Source organism: Ictalurus punctatus, chromosome 23, assembly GCF_001660625.3.
Source record: "Ictalurus punctatus breed USDA103 chromosome 23, Coco_2.0, whole genome shotgun sequence".
NCBI classification, from domain to species: Eukaryota; Metazoa; Chordata; class Actinopteri; order Siluriformes; family Ictaluridae; genus Ictalurus; species Ictalurus punctatus.
Window position 1 is genome coordinate 12,223,305 of NC_030438.2, and position 11,027 is coordinate 12,234,331.

General features: G+C 38.4%; 1 protein-coding gene across 11 annotated transcripts in view; it reads right to left on the reverse strand.

The window, feature by feature from the left end:
* The window catches only part of LOC108256205 (intermembrane lipid transfer protein VPS13B), a 267,316-nt gene extending 257,636 nt beyond the window's left edge, over positions 1-9,680 (reverse strand). For 6 of the 11 annotated variants that reach the window (XM_017452817.3, XM_017452822.3, XM_017452821.3 and 3 more), the window contains exons 1-2: positions 9,567-9,679; positions 6,497-6,661 (exon numbers count right to left, since the gene is read on the reverse strand). In XM_017452817.3, coding sequence (XP_017308306.2) covers positions 6,497-6,643 — 147 coding nt within the window. In that variant the 5' untranslated portion in view covers positions 6,644-6,661; positions 9,567-9,679. Of the gene's footprint in view, positions 1-6,496; positions 6,662-9,566 lie in introns of all 11 variants that reach the window. The other 5 variants (XR_008393306.1, XR_008393307.1, XM_053674897.1 and 2 more) reach the window with 2 other exon arrangements.
* Between the last annotated feature and the right edge of the window lie 1,347 nt (positions 9,681-11,027).

The window sequence follows — 11,027 nt, forward strand, 5'->3', positions numbered from 1 at the left end:
CGTGTGGCTGTGCACATTTTAATTTCGCTTTCAAATTACCGGCAATTCGGGAGCAGCAATTGCTTGAATGGTGGGTTCATTATTATTCTTAAAGAAAAACACAACAACAAAACAGTACAATGACAAACTCGCTTATATGAAAACATAGAACTTTTGAAACCAAATCTTCTGCCATCGTCTTGTCAATCAGCTCGCCTCACTCCCATTACGCAATAAATGAAATCTGATCTGTGCTGCGACTCTGACTCATCTCATACTGAACTGAGCAGTTTTTAATTTTAGTGTCCGTTCTCTAGCTGAACAAAATTATTTTTTTACTATAAAAAAAAGCAAACGACAGTGGGGGTGGTGCCGCAATGGGCAAGTGTAACACCGGGAACACCGACTATCACAGCAAGCCTAGTAGGTTCCCTTTGTGCTGCCAAAACAGCTCTGATCCGTCATGGACTCCCAAGACGTTTGCAGCAGATTAGAGCTGTGACAACTAATCGATAAAATGGAAAATAATCGATTATGAAAATCATTGTCAACGAATCTCATTATCGATTAGTTGCTCTGTGCGTGGCACATTTACTCATTATGTTACTTCTGTTCCGAAAACACGCTTCGGGGAGTAAATACTAAATCTGTGTCCCAAATGACTATGCACTCTACCGTCTAGTGCAGTGTTTCTCAACCGGGGTCCACGAACCCCTAGTGGTCAGTGGTGTAATGAGATGTTTTAAACTTAATCAATTTGGTTATTTGCGTGCATTCACAAATATCACGTTAGCTGAGCTGACGATCGTTCATTGATGGATTTATTTAAAATTTATTTACAAATGAAAAGATAATTTGCAAAAACCTACGAGTAGTAGACAAGTTCAAGTGATACACTGATGGATAAAATAAACAAATGATAATTCAGAGTCAAATTAAATATCACACCAACAATAAAATATAAAAAATAAAATCTTGAAATGTTTTGATTCAACTGTTCAATGTCCAATGTTAATATTATTAATGTTAAATATTAATAAAATAAAGTAACCTACATAGAAATGACTTAATAATATAGCCTATAATTGTTATATTTTATAACTGTGGATTGAGGGGGTCCTTATGGATTGTTCGAAATATGCTAGGGGTCCAGAGCTCACACAAGGTTGAGAACCACAAGTCTAGTGTATGAATTTAAGAAAGGTAGTATAGTCTCAAATGGAACACATTAGTTTTTTACCAACCGGAAATATAAGTCGCTTCCTAGTCAGTGGCACATGGCATCATACACACGTAATGTGATGCCGCTAGCTTTAGCAGATACCCAGAGTCACCAACCAGGGATGTCACGAGAACTGATACTTCGGTACCAACATCCTTAAAACGTGACAGTACTTGTTTTTCTGGAGTAGCATTGGAACCTATTCTAATGGAGGTACCGAGGTTGCAATTCTTCCAGACCTGATGGAGGCAGCAAATACACGCAAGTGTTTTCGTCAGTCCACAAGTGGTGATGAAGAATAACAACAACTACAAGCACACGGGAAAAACTACAGAAGTTTAGCTCCACCGCGACTCGTTGAGAGGAAAGGTGGTATGGAATAAGGAAATACTTTGCATTCGAGGTGGATGACAACAAACATATAATTGATGCTCTGAAGCCGGTGATGCCATAATTCATTTCAAACAAAGCGAGGAAACACCTGGAATTTGGCAAAGCACCTGAAAGACGGTCCCTAGAATTTAACCTAATGCTTGCATTCTGAGTATAAGGTGTGTGTGTGCGTCTGTGTGTGCGCGCGTGTTTAGGAGTGCACCTTCACTCACTGTCAGACAGTGTTTGATAACTAAAATACCCCCCGCCCCCCTCTCTCTTTGCCAGTTTAAGGATGTCCTCCAGGAGTGTTTTTAATTAAATTTTTTTATTATGTTTTTTTACCACACCGTGGTATTGACTTTGGTATCGAGTATCGTGTATTTTTGGTGATATCAGTACCGACTACTAGATTTTTGGTATCGTGACATCCCTATCCCCGACAATGACTTTCTGGAGTTTACTGTTTGTGTCAACGTTACCTTTTATTCCCAACATGACCTCAGTCACCATCAGACATCAGATGGAGGTATAATGAAGTGATTGAGGAAGAAAGTATGCACCCCAGGTCATTTAAGGCAAGGAAGAATTTTATATTAAACACCCTCAAGTAGATCTTTATAAAGTGGAGCACGACAATGATGCATGAGCACAAACTTATGTTTTTATCCAAAATGCTCCACTGTGTGCAAAGACTGAGGCAACTGGTGCAAGTTGCTCAAAAGTTTTAGTTTAATTCCAGGTTATTGTCATTATATGTTGTATTTGTGTGCTTGCAGTGTAAATTCTGTCGTTCATTATAATGGAAGTGATCTATTAGTAACGAGGCCACGTTGCTCCTCACTCACAGCGGGAGCGTAAGTAAGATCTGTAATGTCTAATTAAAACACTACGATCAAAAGTAAAACAATATGCCTAAAAGCAGTTAGTAACAGAAACCATAAGGTGTAGTGAAAGTGAGTTTTTATGATTAATTTAGGACTGTAGTTTAATTCAGTGCTTTTTGTGCATCCATAAAAAATAATGCATAAATGCTATTTTAAATTAAACTACAGTCCTAAATTAATAATATATATATATATTCTGGTGTGTGTGTGTGTGTGTGTGTGTGTGTGTGTGTGTGTGTGTGTGTGTGTGTGTGTATTGGGTTCTTTTCAGTCTTATATAATTGGTTGTGTATAAAACAGTTATAAAACTTATAAAACAGTTGTGTAAAATTTTAGACTAAAGTTCATACTTGTAACACTCGGTTTGTGGATTTTATTTTAAATAAACAAAAAAAATGGTACAGAAAGTGTCCCCCCCAATCCGATTAATTGAAAAAATAATCGGCCAACTAATCAATTATGAAAATTAGCAAATCCTTTATGTCCTGTAAGCTGAAAGGTGGGGCCTCCATGGATCAGACATGTTTGTCCAGCACATCCCACAAAGGCTAAATCGGATCGAGTTCTGGGGAATTGGGAGGCCAAGTCAACACCTTGAACTCTTTGCCATGTCCCTCAAACCATTCCTGAACAATTTTTGCATTGTGGCAGAGCACAATATCCTGCCACTAGGGAATACTGTTGCCATGAAGGGGTGTACTTGGTCTGCAACAATGGTAATTGGTACGTGTTAAAGTAACATCTACATGAATGCCAGGACCCAAGGTTTCACAGCAGTCCATTGCCCAGTGCACCATACTCTCATACTGCATCCTGGTGCCATGTCTTCCCCAGGTAAGTGACGCACATGCACCCAGCCATCCACATGACGTAAAAGGAAACATGATTCATCATACACAGCAAGCTGCGATGCACTGTATTTTCTGTCACCTTTCTATCATAGCCAGCATTAAGTTTCTCAGCAATTTGTACTACAGTAGTTCGTCTGTGGGTTCAGACCAGACAAGCTGGTCTTTGCTCCCACTGCGCATCAATGAGCCTTGGGTGCCCAAGACCCTGTGCCCAGTCCACCGGCTGTCCCTCCTTGACCAGATTTGGTAGGTACTAACCACTGCATACCAGGAACACCATAACAATTTGGCCCTTGTAAAAGTCGCTCAGATCCTTACGCTTGCCCATTTTCCTGCTTCCAATACATCAACTTCAAGAACTGACTGTTCACTTGCTGCCTAATATATCCCACCCATTGACAGGTGCCAGTCATATAACTGTTTACTATAATTCCTTCACATAAATGTAATCTTATTGTACTACTATATCTCTGTATGATTTAGAGCAGGCAGAATTAACCGTTATTTTTATTCTATCAACGGGATAATCCATGTCTAGATGTGCATTACATGATTTTCATGGATCTTTGCCTCCACATCGTGCATTAAACACACCTAGCCGTGGATAATCCCTTATTCTCATATTACTGAGGTGAAAATGGTACACTGAATTTCATTCCGTTTGATATTTTATTCTAAAACACTGAAACCCGAAATCAATTATTATAAGGTGACTTTGGATTTATGTTGGATTGGATTAAGTCTTTTGGGATACATATGTACCAGCTTTGCAAACAACGTTGGAGTGATTTTGGCCCATTCTTCTCGGTAGATTTGCTCCAGGTTGTTCAGGTTGGTTGGGTGATGCTTGTGTACTGCAATTTTCAAATAGTGCCACAGATTCTCCATGGGATCGAGATCAGGACTTTGACTGGCCCACTGTACATTTTCCTTTTTGTTCTTGAGCCACTCCAATTTTTCTTTGGCCTTGTGCTTGGAATCACTGTCCTGCTGAAAGGAAGCTTGTTCCTCCCAAGCTTCAGTTTGTTTTAGCAGACTGAAGCAGGTTCTCTTGCATTATCTCCCTATATTTTGCTCTATTCATTCTTCCTTCAATTCTAACAAGATGCCCAGTCCCTGCTGATGGGAAGCATCCCCACAGCATGATGCTTCCACCACCATACTTCACTGTAGTTATGGAGTGTCTTGAGGCATGGGACGTTCTAGGTTTGTGCCACATATAACGCTTTGAGTTTTGGCCAAAAAGCTCTATCTTGTTGTAATCTGACCACAAAACTGTTTTCTACATCACAGCTGGGTCACTCTCATGCTCTCAAACTTCAGACATGCTTTCAGATGGTACTTTTTGAGCAACTGCTTTTTTTTTGCCCTCCCATACAAGCCATTGCTATACAGTGCGCTTGATATGGTTGACTGGTGCACCATTACTCCACTCCCAGTCACTGAACTCTGTAGATCCTTCAAAGTGATTGGTGGCCTCTCTATGGCTTCTCTCACAAGTCTCTCTCTTGTTTGAGCGCCGAGTATTGAGAGGCAGCCTTTACTTGGCAGGGCCTGAAAGGTGTGATACAGCTTCCACTTCCTGATTATTGAGGGTCAGTCCATCTCAAGTGGTCCAATAATTGTAAAGTTGGTTGTTTGACCATTTTTAAATTTTCTTAAATGATTTCTTCTATGTCTGGTATTGCAAAACAACCAGGTTTTATTTGGTTTAACTACGACGGCTATCTTTGTGTCATGGCACACAACATATATTGCTATATTCAGTACAGCAAAAACAAAAGAACTGGTCTTTCAGGGGATTATGTACACTATTTACTCAACTATTGGCTTTTTAATGCCAATTAGAGATGTAATGGTATGGAAATTTTATATTACGATTAACGTTACCAAAACTATCATGGTTATCAGTATTATCACGGTATTGTTAAAATGTGCTGAAAATGTACAAAAAGTACTGATACACACAATGAAATCAGTTAAACAGGTTTTATATTTGACTATAAAGTGTTGGATGGTTGTCACTAAGCTTGCCGTGTTCCCGGTGTTCCACGGTGTTTGGCCGCACACCGATTACATCACTTGCCCACTGCAGCACCGCCCCCACTGTCGTTTCGCTTTTTTATAGTAATAAAAATCATTTAGTTCAGTTAGAGAACATGACAGAAGGCAGTGACAGTGCTTCGGAGAATTTCCAACCTTCCAAGAAGTTTTGTGACCAAGTCATTCTCTTCAAATGCTAGTATGGTACATTTTGAGTCCATACAGTATAAAAACATCACAATTGTTACATATGATTTGATCGTTTATTTTATTAAATATCAAAATTCTAAAAGGTGGGCATTATATCTGACACCTACATGAACATTTTCAGTTGGTTTTACAACTGTAAGTCATTCTCTGCAAATGCGATTTAATTTAGAAATGTGTATAACAATGTCGTATGTAACTTTAGAGATGGTCCCTTAATTTATGAATATGGAACATCCAGCGTCAAGCCAATTTTATGTCAGTCTTTCCCCCTTCGCTTTTAAATTGCTTAGGAATACCGAGCAGTTGCACGCATTTTACTTTCACTTTCGAAATAGTGGCAATTCGGGGGTGGCAATTGCTTTAATGGTGGGTTCATTATCATTCTTAATGAAAAACAGAACAACAACAAAACAGTACAATGACAAACTTGATTATATTAAATCTTCCGTCAGACAGCTCGCCTCACTTTCGTCACGTGCTAAATGAAATCTGAATCCTGCTGATATGTGCTGTGTCTCTGACTCATTCGGCTCATGCTGAATTGAGCAGACGCGTTCAGTTTTTAATTGTAACATCCATTTTCACGCTCAAAAAACAATGCATGCTGTGCCTGTGTCTGACTCTTGCTGGGTGTGTGTGGACAGTAGGGCTGCAACTAACGATTATTTTCATATTCAATTAGTTGACCTATTATTTTTCTGATTAAACTTTCAGTACCATTTTTTAAAATGTGACACGGTAATACTAACCATCAGGGAATTTTATCGTGAAACCGGTAACCGTTTCATCCCTAATGGCAATAATGAAATGTTTTAATGAATTTAAACTATTTACAGGACAACAAATGCACAGGCACTGATATAGGTGTACAACCCATAATGAAGGTTTAAAATTTCTCTACAAATGTGCTATTAAACAAAAGATTCTTTTACCTGCTCCAGAACATCCAGCTTGAGATCCAACTTGCTAAGCACCACATCACCCCCCCAGAGTGAGAGCTGCAGGTCAGAAGGCTTCAGGTTCTTGATGTAACGGTTCACGTAGCTCATCAACAGTGGAGTAACGTATGACTCCAACATCCTGACTGTCTCTTGGTCCTGCACAAAGAAATCATGGTTCAGAAAAAACAGGCACTGACTAAAAGGAACACAGGGCACTGATGCATGAACTTGCTTTATTTTTTGTAAAAAAAAAGAGGTGATCGAGTACTGTGGTATACTGTTTAATAGCACTTTTATTTGGTACACTATATAGGAGACAAAACTCCAGTTCTGGAGAACCAGTGCAGCATAGTTTGCTAATTTCATTGTTGAAACACAACAGAATCAACTCATTAGTTAATAGCTAGGTTTAGTACTTACAGAAGAGAAACATGTTGGAGCTTCATCTAATTTCAATGTGCTATCTTTTGTTTCATTAGATGGTGCTCAGTTGAGTCTTGATGAACTTATCTGCTTATATTACAGGTTATCACAAAAGTTTAGTGGATATCTTAAGTTTGCCTTGTTAAAAAGATAACTTTAGTCAGTACATTTACACTAGTCAAAAAATGCTAAATAATGGCTAACAGTCAATAATTTTAGTCAAATATGTTATCAGACTAGTAATTCTCCACCACAATAAAGTTTGATTTATTATGTTAACATCCTGTCAAGGAGTTATTTTCACCACCACTGACTGTGTTGCTGAAAAAGAGACTGGTCGAGTTGGTGTAACTAATATTAATAAATCCATTGATATAGCAGAGTTGGAAAACAAATTATGGAGCTGGCAACAAGCATGGGCCAAATACAAGAGCTGTTAGCAGGAATTCAACAGCACAATGAAGTACAGAGCTCAGGGGAATCTAGTACAACTGGCTGAGACACACCTTGACGTGGTGTGTCTCACTGTCTGAACTCGAGGCACACTTTAACAGGAACTGCTGCAGTCTGAAACTGCAAGTATTGCACAGGAGAAAAGCAGAGGCACTGAATATACTGCAGACTGATATTAAACCACACAGCACCAGCTGCTGTTTGTACCTGGACAGGTCTGTGACTAACAGGTCCAAGAGGCATGAAATCATCACCTCCTTCTCTTCACAAAATGAACAAAACACATGAAGCAATAGAATGCCTTTAGCTGTTCATCTGTATTCACCCATGTTCCTGTGAACCCCCTAAACGATTGTTTAACCCCCTAAACAATTATTCTGTTGTACAGGTCATATGATTTCAATATAAATACACCTGCTTCTGGAAGAACCCAGAGCATGTTAGAGAACATACCTAAACACACAGCGTCAAAGAGACCTAGCCCAGGACAAAGTTCTAGAAAAATAATCAATCATTGTTTGGTTATTAAAAGTCCCAAACTTTGAACATTCCACAGCATGACATTAAATCCATTACTAAAAATGAAGTTGTATGTGTCCTTTACTTTTAGAGAGGATCGATTATGCACACAGGTTATTCAGCTATTGGGGTTTTTTTCCCCCCAAAGGTACCTCTAATGTTAATGGCAGTTTAAAAAGTAAAATAAAAAGGGCCAAACAGTCACCTAAATAACACAGTATAAAAATAAAATAAAATAAAAATTTCATGTCTAAACCTAACAAATTCAGTTGGTGTTCATGCCTGAATGGCAATATGTAGTCACAATGATGTGTACTTTGCAACTGCATTTCTTATATTGGATACTGGTTTTTATGTCCCTTGGGGCCAAAATTATAACCACGGTTGCCAGGTCTCAGCTACTTTTCCATCCCAACTACATATCAAAAACTGCACATAAAGACCTGAAATGGTCCCAAAAATGGAAAGAGGAGAAAAATATTTCTTCTTTTGCTCAGTCCTTGCGTGAGGATTTTTAAAATTATTTCCAATATCTGCAATATTCCTTTTAGTCATTGTCGAGTGTGGACATTCCATAATCGATCTCTCACTCTTTGCGATATGCATTATTTGGCCTAAAGTATGTGGACACCTGACCATCACAACCAGACATGCTTTTTGAACATACCGTTCCAAAATCATGGGCATTACTATGGACTTGGTCCACGCTTTGCTGTTATAATAACCTCCACTCTTCTGGTAAGGCTTGATGTTAGATTTTGGAGAATGGCTATAGGGATTTGCCCACTCAGCCCAATCGGCATTACAATTCATTCAAAAAGTGCTCAGTGGGGTTGATGTCAAGGCTCTGTGCAGGCCACTCCAGTTCTTCCACTCAAACCATGTCCTTCAAGGACCTCCTTTGTGCAAAGTCACATTGTCATGATGAAACAGGTTAGTTCCAGTGTAGGAACATCTCAAATCAACCATATACAAAGACATTATAGGCAACTAGGGCTTGGTTTTCCCACCGTGTTCCAAAAGTTTTTAAAAACATGACCATCCTAACCCTGATTATAACTGTGTGTATGTGTTCTGCATGTTCATTATCTCTGGCTAACCAGAGCACATTAAGTCATTAATCTCCTGCCAATCAGATGACAGAAACCATGACAGAAAACAATAGCAAATCGGCCACATCAGACCAGAATAAAACAGAAGGGTTAAATGTCACCGAGGACACAAAACATTTGGTGTGCATCATTATATTATATGTTGCCATGTTGTCAATGTGTAACTCTGTAGTGGCTACGACAGTTCGTTCAAAAGTTATTAGCGAATATCGAAAATAAAAATAACATTACCCTTACTGATTGTGCTTACTACGACGATGTGTGTTCACAACCAGAGCAACTAACAAATACATGTCCAAACTAACAACCTTTAAAACAAACATGATTCTTGGGTAGAATCGACACACACTTCCATGTGACCAATGCCTGTGACTTCGGAGTATTTGTACTGAGCATGAACGTAACTCTGCAATGGTGAAAGCTAAACTTGCCTTGATGTAGCACAGCTAACACCCAACAACATAAACACTGAAGAATTTAATGACAAAACACATTACTGCGTAAAAAATGAGCACAGTTAGCGCGACTATAATGCGTGTAGCTATGCAGCTTACCTTACCACGGTAGCTCAGCTTTTATTCATTATCTTTAAACAGGTTTCACAGTCCAAATATTAGCAACTTCCGCATACTAAATCATAACTTCCGCCCAAAAAACAACATCACTTCCTCCACCAACAGGATACTGCGACCTACAATTGAATCAGTTTATCGGGTTTTACTTATATGTAATAAATATACAAAGGAAATATACATCATACAGCAGTGCAGGGAAAACAGAATAAACCAATTTTAAAGAACACATGATTACATAAGAAAAACATACATAAATCTGTTCGGTGTGCATAGACTTAAAAGTTTTTGCCAAACTGTCATGAAGAGGGCGCTAAAAGGTCAAATGTATACAATAAAAAAAATAAAATAATAAAAATAATAATAATAAAAATAAACAATAATAAAAGACTAAATCAAATTGTGGAAGCAAGTTTTGTTCAAACTTTAGTGGAGGATTTTATTAAATAAATATGCTCAATTTTTTAATGCTCCGTTTACATGTTGTAAAATAAACTGAATATCATATTTTGTTAAAATAATGGAGTCAATCCATCTCAAGTGGTCAAATGCAAGTTGCTCGACTGTTTTCCCCTTCCTATTATTTATTTATTTATTTATTTATTTATTTATTTATCTTTTTCGATTACCTCTATGTATTGACAGCATTTTTGTGCTGTTTTAAATTTTACTTGGTTTAACTACAATGGTCATCCACACAACAAATCATGGCACACAACAAATTTGGGTTATACAGTTGTTTATGGAAACCTCAGTATCTTGGCTCAGGATGGTCCTAGCTCCTTTGAACAAAAACTGCTCTCTAGAGCCCATTACTAGGTACAAGTACATATATACACAAATATGACTGTCATCGTTAAACCAAGTAGCCTAAACTAAAAATAAAAGTAAATCTAAAAAATAAAAATAAAAACTGGTGGTTTTACAATGCCAATCACACAACAAAAGGAAAATTAAAATGGTTGAAAACCAACTTTGCAATTATTGGACCACTTGTGATGGAATGACCCAATGATTACTTCTTGTGAAATATCCAAGAAAATTTAGCTCGTTGACTGGGCCATGGAAAACCATGCTTCTTCAAGATTCACTGTGATGATTTGGATAGGATGCACACTTGGGCTACATGCAGCTGATACGTGCCAAGATATGGCATGGCTAGGCAAATCTGAGCCATATACAGTGCCCTCTACTAATATTGGCACCCTTGGTAAATATGAGGAAAGAAGGCTGTGAAAAAAAGTGTCTCTAATGTTTAACCTTCTTTTTTTATTTAAAAAAATTATTAAAAATACTCGGGGCGCACAGTGTCTTAGTGGTTAGCATGTTTGCCTCACACCTCCAGGGTTGGGGGTTTGATTCCCACCTTGGCCCTGTGTGTGCGGAGTTTGCATGTTCTCCCTATGCTGCAGGGGTTTCCTCCGGGTACTCCGGTTTCCTCCC